This window comes from Aricia agestis, chromosome 4 (assembly GCF_905147365.1).
Source record: "Aricia agestis chromosome 4, ilAriAges1.1, whole genome shotgun sequence".
NCBI lineage: Eukaryota > Metazoa > Arthropoda > Insecta > Lepidoptera > Lycaenidae > Aricia > Aricia agestis.
In genome coordinates this window covers 7487877-7499953 of record NC_056409.1, presented here as the reverse complement: position 1 = coordinate 7499953, position 12077 = coordinate 7487877, and the positions used below count along the sequence as shown (strand labels likewise).

Here is a 12077-nt window from a genome sequence, read left to right as displayed (position 1 = left end):
ATAAAAATGGTTTCACTAAGTTCCATAGAATGAAATAAATATATATCACCAAAGAATGAAATAAAAAAATATTTTATTTTTTATCTTATTACCACGTAACCATTGGGCGCACCGATTGGACGTCATAGTAAAAAATGTTAGGGATTGTGTATTCTATCCGAATATCGAATTTTTCTTTTTGGCCGGCACTTTCATTTTTTGGTCCAAAAATGTATGAAACGTGAATGATGTCCTTTCGCCTTTATAATATTAGTAGGAAGTAGGATGTATTTGTATAGATATTGTATTGAAATGATTTATGAATTCTTGCAATTATCAGGTGATTGCTCGTAAACCCGTGAGAAATTGATAATAATGTTTCCATATTTGAAAATTTGCTAATAAAGCTCTTTCTTTTGATACTCCACACGACATTGTCAGGAAAAATATTTTTTTTGTTCTTTACTTTCAGTCCCCTAGATGGTGCTAGTCAATTTAACGTGATGTCATGTAGCCTATAACCAGCGGACAGTCAAGAGGCTTCTAACGACACCTCATTTGTCCAAATGCGTTAAGTAGTTTTAAAGTTACGAGGGAACAGATGAACATCCATATCCATCCATACATACATACAGGCCAAAATCATAACCTTCCTTTTTGCTTCGCCGTAGTTGGGTAAAAACTGAAGTAGACGGATTCCTACAATAACCGTAAAGTATAAAATAAAAATATGAGCAATGTACATAATTTAACACAAAAATCACTGTAGCGGTACGGAACTCTTCGCGCGCCAGTCCGATTCGCACTTGGCCGATTATTTATTTGTACTTTTTTACTAATCGGACTCGCTCATGAATACACATACCGTTATAGAGCAAAATAGGCCAAAAATTGTGATTTTTGTATGGGAGCCCCCCTTAATTTTTTATATTATTATAATATTATTATTAATTATTAAAGTACACATATAATTAAGACCTCGATGAAAATTTAAAGTGCCTACCTGTTGCCGTTGTTGAGATAGAGCAAAAAATCACGTTTATTGTATGGGGCCCGCGCGGCGGAATTTTGATATGACGTCACAAGCGGTCGCGGGACTGTTAGCGGGAATCAATATTTTTCGAAACTTTGAATGCCTATAAAATCAAAACTAGTAGGTATTTTTACTGTAACAAAAACTAGTGTATTTGTATACATACAGGCTTTACTGTGATAAAATTTCAAGCAATTTGGCATACCTAGTAACATTCTCCATTGACTGTCGCTTGCGTATAATAGATGCCTTATCTGGTGTAGAAAAATGTTGTGGTTGTTGTATAAGGAGAATCTTCTGGTAGTTGTGTGTAAAGCGGGGAATTCACTACCGGGCTGCCCGCGGGCCGCCCGGTCTGGCACAAGTCTGCCGCTTGCCCCTATTGAACACACACAGAACAGGCAAGTCAGTCGAATAGATAGATAGAGGGCTGCAGCTCGGTCGTGGACTCATGGACTCAATCTTCTTTGTAATAAATGATAGATCAGCATTGGCATTGATTTCTTTGGATTTTTCAATAAGTTCGCTGTGTTAGCGGCATTACGTAGATCGGTGCTTGCTTTTAACTTTCTACAAACAAGGATACGAGTGATACGACCGGTAAACGGAAATAAACGAATGTCAAAATTGTTTTTGTTCCTTCATTCCTAAGTCACGGACATAAAAAAAATATTTTACGTCCGTGTCCTAAGTTTAGTGTTTTTATTGCTTACAATAATATTTTTCAAAATAATATTTTAAGTGCACTCCAGTCGCTCTCCAAAGCGCGAAAGACGACGGGCTCGCGGGAAAAATGCGATCTCGCGGGCAGGATGCGGGCACGGGCCAACGGGCATGTCTGTGCCGTTGCCGTGCCGTACCTAGGAATTGACGAGCAGGCATGCGACAGACCTGCCCGTGACGGGCGGCCTGTAGCGGGCAGCCCAGTAGTCAATTCCCCGCTTAAGTAGAGTCTCGTGGTTGTTGTGTGTATGGAGAGTCTCGTAGTGGTTGTGTATAAGTCTCCTGGTGGTTGTGAGTAAGTAGAGTCCTGGTGGTTATGTGTTAGTAGAGTCTCGTGGACCGTGGTGGTTGTGTGTAAGTAGAGTCTCCTGGTGGTTGTGTTTAAGGAGATTCTTCTTGTGGTTTTGTGTAAGGAGAGTGTCGTGGTGGCAGTGTGTTAGTCGGTGATGGTGAAGACTTGTACTTAAAATTTGGTGACGGGCTATATGTGTAATTAGATGTTCCGTGGCCCATTTCTTCCAGACGTAAATTGCAAAGATAATTTTGGATAAACATCTGTCCTTCTATTGCTTTGTGGATTGGCAAACTTTTAAGATGAGCAGCTACACTTTTCCCGAATATATCAAACTCTGTTTCTGTTTCTGTTGGCATGCGTGTATTGATTGTTTCCCGTGCTGTCCTTTTACGAGGAATAGGGGAATTTCTTTCTTCATCTTCAAATTCAGGTGTAGCGTCAGGGTCGGGCTTATTTTTTTCAGCTAATGGATCGGGCTGGGATGTGTAAGACTCATCTTCGTCAAGTATTTCACAAGAATCCAGCTGCTGTAAAGCAATAAATTGAGATTTTGAAAATCAAAACAAGTAGAAAAACAATATGATACTTAAGTATAATAGTATATTATAGTAAACCAGCTCAATAATATTGCTATCAAAAAATTAGCGTCTGTTTATTAACAGCGGGCTGCCAAATTTTGCTGTGTTTTCTACATAAGTTAATATACCTAGCGGAATAGAGCAACTGCAATGATATTCTATGTTGTATTTTAGAAACTCATTGGAGCAACTGTGTGTAAAAATATGTGTAGAGTTTGACAAGGCTGTTTATGAACGTGGCGAGAAAAGAAACACGCTTCTATCCATAAACCTATAATGCCAACAAAGAGTGCGAGAGAGAAGAAAATCCTTTATGGAATTATAACAAGAGGAAAAGAGAGAGGCAGTCTTTGTAACCACTTTTATTTAACAGGTCGTCAAAAGTCGTCAGTCGTTTTTATGCCCTTTCGGTATTTCCAATTTATTGTTCAATTTGTTTGTTATTTTTAATAAATATTATTATATTTAAAAATTTTGACTTGTGCTGTAATTGTTTGCAGTGTAAATCATAAGAATAATCCTGAAAAATATACATTTCACAGGTAAATAATCTTCATGTCCTAATTGCTACCATTGCTCTATTCTGTCTTTAGTTCTCTATTTCAAATAAAATATTATGAATCCTCCCTTTTACTTTCATATTTTGCGTAACTAAAGGTACTATTGTTCTTATATTACACAAATTTTGAAGAAACATTTTTCATCAAAATTTTTTACATATACGCTAGTTCTTGAATCAAATTTATCGATATGCTTATCGATATTTTACAATAACATAAAACTAAAATTAAAAATCATTTACCCTTTATATTTATCACCTTAAGCCCGGTCGCACATTATCCGAAATTTCTAATCAGAAAAATTCGGACGCCCGGCGGAACGCACTCTGTTCATAAATTTTGTTGTAGACCCATCATACTAAAAGAATTTCTGACGTGTCAAAATGTATGAGCGGGGCGGGGCGTCCGAATTTTAGTGATCACAAATTCGGATAATGTGCGGCCGGACTAAAAAGGACATATTATCTTATTTTAACTAATAGTATATTATAATATAGCTGATATAATATAACTACTATAATATAGAGTGACTCTAAAACTAGAGGAAGGTTTATATTTATATATCATAATCATTTGTTTTACAGATTCTCTCAAGATCCTCTAATAAGAGGAAAATGGCTGAAATTAATTGGGCGTGTTGGTTGGAATCCCAAGAAAAATTCAACAATATGTAGCAAACATTTCATTGAAAATGTTTAAAGAAAAAGTAGAATAAATACTATTTTGGTTAAAGGAGCTATCCCAACTTTATTTGTGCCAGTAAGTTTGACATACTGTTGCACTTGTTACTGAAGCAATTATTAAAAATAAGCAATTATAAGCAATTATTGCTTTTTAGTTCATTTAAGATTATACTTAAATGAACTAAAAAGTATTAAATAATCCTTATTCTGTACTCAATCTTCATAATTTTGAAGTCGGTACCAGTCCTAAGTATATAAGTTGCAGTTATACCTATTCTGTCAGAGAACTGGCGATTAGGTTAGCTGATACCGATTGCAAAATAATGAAGATTGTGAAACAGAATTAATACTGAGTACAGAATAAGAATTGTCATTACCTTGGAAGTCGGTTTTAATTTTTTGTTTAAAAATGATAATTTTACTCTTTTTAGCTGTCCTTAAGGTTTTCTATACCTACAGTTGGTGTTTTAAAAAATCAAAATCAAAATTGCTTTATTTCTGAACAAATCTAAAATAAAATATATTTTCAGAATACATGGTGCCTACCACCGGTTCGGGAACTAAGCCGACGAGAAGAACCGGCGTAAGAAACTCGCACGGGGCCCACTTTTTACCAAAAAAAAGTGAGAAAAAAAAAATCTTTTAAAATAAAATTTACAATGCTGTAACTAAAAATTATACAATGTAAACATAGATAGATACATAATAATTGTAAGTCATGTAGAAGTAGCCTTGCAAGCAGTAATTCAGCATTCCCAAGATGTGCCATCGTTTATGAAATCATTGACCTTATAATAGGTTTTGGCACAAAAGGTTCTTTGACTACTTTTTTAAATTTATAAATCGAAAGATTTTGAACGTTTTCTGGGACCATCATATGTTCCCATTTGAATATCAAGGAGTCACCTCGATTTCTCATGGTTTCCATCACCAGACCACCATTTTTGTGAACATGATACCTACTCGGAACAATACAATGTACAACAAAAGAAAAAATTTGAAAATCGGGTCATAAACGGCGGAGTAATCGTTGAACATACATAAAAAATATATATCCACAGCCGAACGTCTAGACTCCTCCTGTTTGGAAGTCGGTTAAAAATAATTATAATAAAAAATATTATGATATTTTATGATATGTATTTAATTGAAGAATAAAATATAATATACTATGTGTGTTGTTTACTTTCAACGTTTACTTTCAATGTAAGGACTGATTTACCAGATAGATTTTACCTGAGTAATAAATAAGTAACTTTATAATGTGTTATGTGTATATTATTTACCCATATAAGAACCTCATGTCATAACATATCCGACGATTGAAAAATCATTCCAAAAGAAAATGTGTATCTACTTTTCAATCGTCACCTTTTTTTGCCAATTAAAATTCATGATACCTAATTTGAAATACAAATCTGTCAAAGTTGCATATTATTTATTTCTTATAGAAACTCAGGTAAAATAACTCGAACGGACTATACTATCTATAGCAAAATACTATACTATCGATAGTAAAATATACATCACTAGCACACGCACACATTGACAGATCGAAAATGGTCACGCATTTTCGGGTTGTCAGGTGGTCTTTACGACAGTATATATTAAGTCTATGCTTCTATCATACAAAAACGTCATTTTTGACAGTTCTCTTTTACCAGCAGCACAATAGATATAATTCTGTCTACTCTGCCAGCAGCGCACATTGACTGACATTAACACATTCAATTAAAGCCTTGTCGAACTATACGTATACACTTACACAAGCATGATTGAACATGATTTCTATGAGATTAAATGAGGGATTTTCCTATATTTTTAATTTGATTGTCAAACAGTTTCCATTTCAGTAACTAGATGGCGTATGGGTAGACAACTATCGGTAATACCAGGGAATACCATCAATAATTGCTACAAAACTGGGCAAAAGAATGTAAAACTTGATACATTTCAATTTGAAAAAGACGCAATAATATTCCAATGAATAGGATAATAAAGTTATTATAACGATGTTTTAGCTAAAACTCACGGAAGAAATAGCCCTATTTACCGATATTCACACCAAATGTCACAGGAATTATACATTTTGGTTTTGACAACATCTTTTAATGACACAATATTTTTTGGAACCACAACCCATATGTAGTCAGTGATGCCAACCTGCAGATAATTTCAGATCGGTGAGGAACCAATAGAAAATCTAGAAGTGTTTATCCTTACGCCATCTAGTTAAGATTTTTAAAATTAAAATTAAAAAGTATAAATGAAAATCCCTCATTCCGTCAATCATGAATTATGTTTGACTGATGGTGACTGATGGACTGATGAATGGTATTAGACGGTCACTCAATTCTTTTCAGTTTTACGTCAGTCAAAGCCAACATTTTCAAAGGTATACGTTTCTAATTTTTTTCCTATTTTGTCAGATGTGACAACACTCACTCAAAATACGAGACTGATGTTAATTTGTACGGCTATAGCCGGTATGTCACAATCAAAACGAAGTACATTTTGCACGGCTATGACCGTACTGTCCAGCAACGTGTTAAAAACATTAGCTGTTGTGGAATCTTCGGATTGTGCAGCGTTATGCACAACCATTAGCAAAAGATCTTGCTCCTTGTATTGCTCTATGGTGGCTTAGCATACAAGATTATGACCTGCAAATTAAGTATCATCCAGGGAATAGAATGAGACATGTAGACGCTCTTAGTAGGAATCCCGGTCACGAAACAGTATACTTACGTCATTAAGGAAACTGATTGGTTACTAACATTTAGATATTAATTTACAAAATATTATTTCTCAGTTAAAGGGATACGAACAACCCTGATAATATAGTTAATAATTTTTATGTAGTTAAAGAGGATATACTGTTCCGAAAAAACTCAAATGGAGAACGATTTGTTGTTCCAAAATTGGCAAAATATGGCTTATTGCAGAAGTATGACCCCCTGACATGAAAGACCATAGAATTAGAACGTATTTTGATATTGTTGTGAATGACACCCTGGGTTCGACGACAGTTTTGGTTTCTTAAAATGACCCGATATACTAAGGAAATTCATCAATTCCTGCATTCAATGTGCTTTCGGTAAGGGTAATTATGGAAAATCTGGAGGAGAAAATTTACATCCTATAGGAAAAGTACCTGTACCTATGCACACCGTTCATGCCGATCACTTAGGATCATTTGTAAGACTAGGACAGCTGTGTGATCAAATCCTTAAATCAACACAATAATAATATTATCTATAGGATGGCTGTGTGATCAAATCCATAGTAATATTATTATCTATAAAGGATGGCTGTGTGATCAAATCCTAAAATCAACACAATAATAATATTATCTATAGGATGGCTGTGTGATCAAATTCTAAAATCAACACAATAATATTATTATCTATAGGATGGCTGTGTGATCAAATCCTTAAATCAACATAGAATCTATAGGATGGCTGTGTGATCAAATCCTAAAATCAACACAATAATAATATTATCTATAGGGTGGCTGTGTGATCAAATCCATAGTAATATTATTATCTATATAAGATTAAGGATGGCTGTGTGATCAAATCCTAAGATCAACAAATAATATTATCTATAGAATGGCTGTGTGATCAAATCCATAGTAATATTATTATCTATATAGGATGGCTGTGTGATCAAATCATAAATACAACACAATAATATTAGGCTTTAGAGAAACCCAGTCCGCATAATAACATAGAGGCAAAGCATCTCCTATCCGATACCTTAACCAATTTGCAGAAGACATGCAACTAAAACACTTTCTTAACGCTATAGCTAGTCCCAGATCAAATGTCTAAATATGAAACTGTTTCGGTTGACAAATTAATGGATATAGTATGGGGTATAAATAATACACCTAATTCTACTACTTCCTTCCTTTCAGCTTTCGTTTAAACTTATGTTTAGCTATGATAACTCTAAATAATTACCAGCTATTCCATCCAGTGGTCCTAGTGACCATACTTCGCAACGACAGGCATTAACTGAATGAAGGGCGACAGCAACACTCCGAATTGATAGAAATTATATGACTGTTACGAAATATAGACAAAACTCACAAGAAATGTAGGAAATATTCAGTCGGTGATCTTGTATTGTGGAAAGGGGGAGCTACTAACGACCCCAATGCCAAAGTGACCCAAAAATTGAAAAGTAAGAAGTTTTCAGCTGTAGTAAGGGGTGAGGTATTAAGGCCTTATAAATCAGTGACTTCTGATACTGCTCAACTAGCGATGCTGAAGTAGACACGGATGATCTAATTGATTGACTTATAATTTTTGTAATAAAACTAATACGATTAGAGATAATAATTTAATATGTAGGTATCATGTGTACAGAAAACAAATTTTATTGATATTAAATTTTAATTTTGCAATGGTTTTACAAAATCGAATAGGTACTTATATACAAATTTAATAACTATTTTATAATAATCACACTTTAGCTTTTCTACTTCTATAATCTTCACAATTGATATTAATAAGAAACTGGTTACGGAGCTGCACCTAAAAGAAAAAAAATATTAACATAATTCAAGTCTCTGTGACCAAACAGTTACAAAAATATTAAAAACATAGTCAAAGCATCAGTTTAGTTCTAAATTAAAATAAAGTCTATGTGACTGGCGTCTATGTGACTGGTGTCTATGTGACTGGCGTCTAAGTGACTGGCGTCTAAGTGACTGGCGTCTAAGTGACTGGCGTCTAAGTGACTGGTGTCTATGTGACTGGCGTCTATGTGACTGGCGTTTAGTGACTGGCGTCTACGTGACTGGCGTCTACGTGACTGACGTCTACGTGACGGACGTCTACGTGACGGACGTCTACGTGACGGACGTCTACGTGACGGACGTCTACGTGACGGACGTCTACGTGACGGACGTCTACGTGACGGACGTCTACGTGATGGACGTCTACGTGACCGATGTCTATGTGACCGATGTCTATGTGACCGATGGCTACGTGATCGCTGTGTACGTGACCGGTGTCTACGTATCCGGTGTCTACGTGTCCGGTGTCTACGTGACCGGTGTCTACGTGACCTACTAAGTCTGTGTGACTTTACAAATATTCTAAAATTGAACTAAATTTAATTACTACAATAGTAAAATTGTCTGCGTGACAAAATATTATGTTACCGATAACAATACAACAAAAATAAAAATGCATAAATTACCTTTAGGCTTCAGAAATGCCACGTGTTGGCTGGAGATGAGATGTGATACTAGTAGATTTTTCTGAGATCAATGTATTATATTTTACTTCTTTTTTACAAAATACTGTTTCGATGTCTTCCGCTGTTTCAGACCACTGGCAGTTCTGGCACTGGTACAGCACAGGGGAGCAAACCATGGGAACGTCGTGGGACACTCCTAATGCAGGATGGCCGAGTGTTAGCGGATGTCAATGGACAAGCTACATGATATTATAGTTATTTATTTAAATCAGTATATTATGTTAGTCACTATATATAATTTTAATAAGTGATTATTATATTTTAAATATTAATAAGTAAGGTACTTGATTTTGACAATTAGTTAGTTAAGTATAGGTTTATGGTTATAAATGGGCGGGAGGATTATTTACTTCCGTTATAACTTCCTCTTCTCAAATTATCTAAAATATGAGAAGTACATTAATTAATATTTAGAATTATGTACCTACTTAACTTATTCTTAGCCATTCTTAATTTTAATGTAAGTATTTCTTTATGATTTTGCTATATTTGAATTGTCAACGGAAGTTCGTTTCTTTTGTGTAAAATGGTATAAAAGCCTTATTATTAAAAAAATAATTGATTCATTCTGTAATTAACTTTGAGACATGTAAGGTAAAACTCTGCTCGAATAAATATCGCTCAATGTATAATTCAAGACTTTTACTATTCTCTAACATTTACTATTTTTGGCTTTAAGATGTTAAATCTTTGGTTATCATTTTTCATTAAAATGGTGGTCTGTATTTTGGTAATCGTTAACTATTTTTGTCTGTGAAATGTTACTATTTCTGGTGATCAGTTAATTATAAGCCCATTAAAATATGCATCCTCACATTATGACCTTATTATTTGTACTTTTCATAGTCCTTTAGCTCAAGAGTCAAGACTGATGTTTTTGTGATCATTATCCTGTCATATTTTGCGATGTCACAAGCGATGCTTGCGAATAGGCGCCGGCAGCATATTCGGCAATCATCGCGTGACTTCGGCAAACTTCGGAAAACGGCGCCGGCAGCGGAGGCACTCTCTAATAATAATAATTATATATTATCTACTAGATGTCCCGCGCGGCTTCGCCCGCGTAAATAAGAAATTTTACAGAAACCGTACGTTTTCCCATTAAAAATAGCTTATGTCCCTACATCATTCACTTGGTCTACTCTATATCTGTAAAGAAAAGAAAAGTACCAATAACAGGGTCATTATAGGCTCATAAGTCATAATCATAGGACGATGCATGGTATAATATAGTAGTGATGATGATGATAAATGTAATTTGCACAGTAGCATATGTAGCATATGCTATGCTAAGCATATGCTTTCCGTTCTTAAAACAACGCCGAAACTCCCAAACTTGTATCTATAAAGAATCAGGAGTTCTCTCGGCACCTTCCGAACCACGGTATACCAGGTATACCTCCTTGCAAAATCTTACTTGTTTGTAGCATATGCTTAGAATACTTCTCACGAAACCGAAGTCACCACATGTTTCCTCATAAATTTTGAGGAGTTCCCTCGATTACTTATGGATCCTTCATCAGATCACCACTTTTGTAAATATAATACCAAATTGGGATGATACCCTATACTTATACCAAAAGAAAAATTTTGAAAATCGGTTAACAAACGGCGGAGTAATCGTCGAACATAAGAAAACGAACATAACACCTCCCCCATTTTGAAAGTCGGTTAAAATTGTAGCCTATGTGTTATTCTGATGTATAAGCTATATTATTGTAAAGTTTCATTAAAATCCGTTCAGTAGTTTTTGCGTGAAAGAGTAACAAACATCCATACATCCACACATCCATACATCCAAACGAACTTTCGCCTTTATAATATTAGTAGGAAGTAGGATAGTAAGATAGTAGGACTAGTAGGATGGACGCTTCACACCACGTCAGTCTGGCCCCGTGCTATTAAAGTACCTGAAAGACTTGTGTTACGGGTACCAGACATTACGGAAATACATATCATATATATACAAGAATTGCTCGTTTAAAGATAATATAAGATATAAATATGGCAAAACAACATTTGCCGGATCAGCTAGTTAAGAATATAAAATATGTATATTTTAACTTAGTACTTACCATAACATTACCCCCTGAGTCACTGCACTGTACTTTTACAGCTTTTAAAGCATCGTCAAATAATTTGAACCATTTTATCCGTGGATTATATATCGCATCCCTTCCAGCCCCCGATTTTGTACTCAATCTAACTTTCTTTACCTCTTGCGAATATGTGGACTTCAAGTTTCTTATTTTAGTATAAACTTCTTTACTTCCAAACCCTGGTATGTTCATAGCTTCACTTATACATAAAAGTGCCGCATCTCGGGCTCTCTTATTTTTATAGCCAGCGGATTTACAATTATAAAGGCATTCATATTTTAAATACTCCTGCACAAATTTATAGGTAATGTCTTCGGTCCACTTTGCCATTTTTTTGGAAAATAACACGAGCGTCCGTCGCTAGCTAAACACTAAACAAACACTGCCTGACCAGTGACCTGTTTAGTGGCAGGCACGCTGCGACTTGCGAGTGAGGGGTGAGGGCCGAGGGGTAAGCACAGCGGTAACTTGCACAGTCCACAGAACACATAATATTATAATTATACTCATGGAGGTCGCACTCGCAGGGGGAAGGAAGGTTGCGCGGGACGTGGCTACTGAGCTACTCGCACTTGCACTCGCTAAAAATAGAACACGCTTCTAAAATTTAATCACGTTACTACGCAGCCAAAGTCTAATCACTTGCAGTAATCAGTCGCTGTCCAGTATCAACTATCAACCACACTTTCTCGTACTTAATCACAATCACCTGCACTTTAAATAAGTTACTCTATGATCACCTGCGTGATGCGTCCTGCACAATCCGAAAACCAAAGAAAATCCATAGATGAAAACAGATGAAAAAAAAACGAAAGAAGGAGAATGATATGTCCTACTTCATTTCGATTTTCGAGTG

General features: G+C 35.3%; 1 protein-coding gene across 1 annotated transcript; it reads right to left on the bottom strand.

The window, feature by feature from the left end:
* Positions 1 to 1921: 1921 nt before the first annotated feature.
* Positions 1922 to 12062, bottom strand: LOC121726304. Its single transcript, XM_042113599.1, has 2 exons — positions 11198 to 12062; positions 1922 to 2557 (listed from the first exon to the last, which is right to left on the bottom strand). Exons 1-2 carry the CDS (start codon positions 11549 to 11551, stop codon positions 2117 to 2119), a joined length of 795 nt encoding a protein of 264 aa, XP_041969533.1. The 5' UTR covers positions 11552 to 12062; the 3' UTR covers positions 1922 to 2116.
* Between the last annotated feature and the right edge of the window lie 15 nt (positions 12063 to 12077).

What these genes read in the sequence shown, in the direction of transcription:
- LOC121726304 (XM_042113599.1), bottom strand. Translation starts at nt 11,551, where the DNA reads ATGGCAAAGTGGACCGAAGACATTACCTATAAATTTGTGCAGGAGTAT. An exon ending in ACTCAGGGGGTAATGTTATG is followed by an intron (nt 2,558 to 11,197) that starts GTAAGTACTAAG and finishes ATTGCTTTACAG; the next exon opens with CAGCTGGATTCTTGTGAAAT.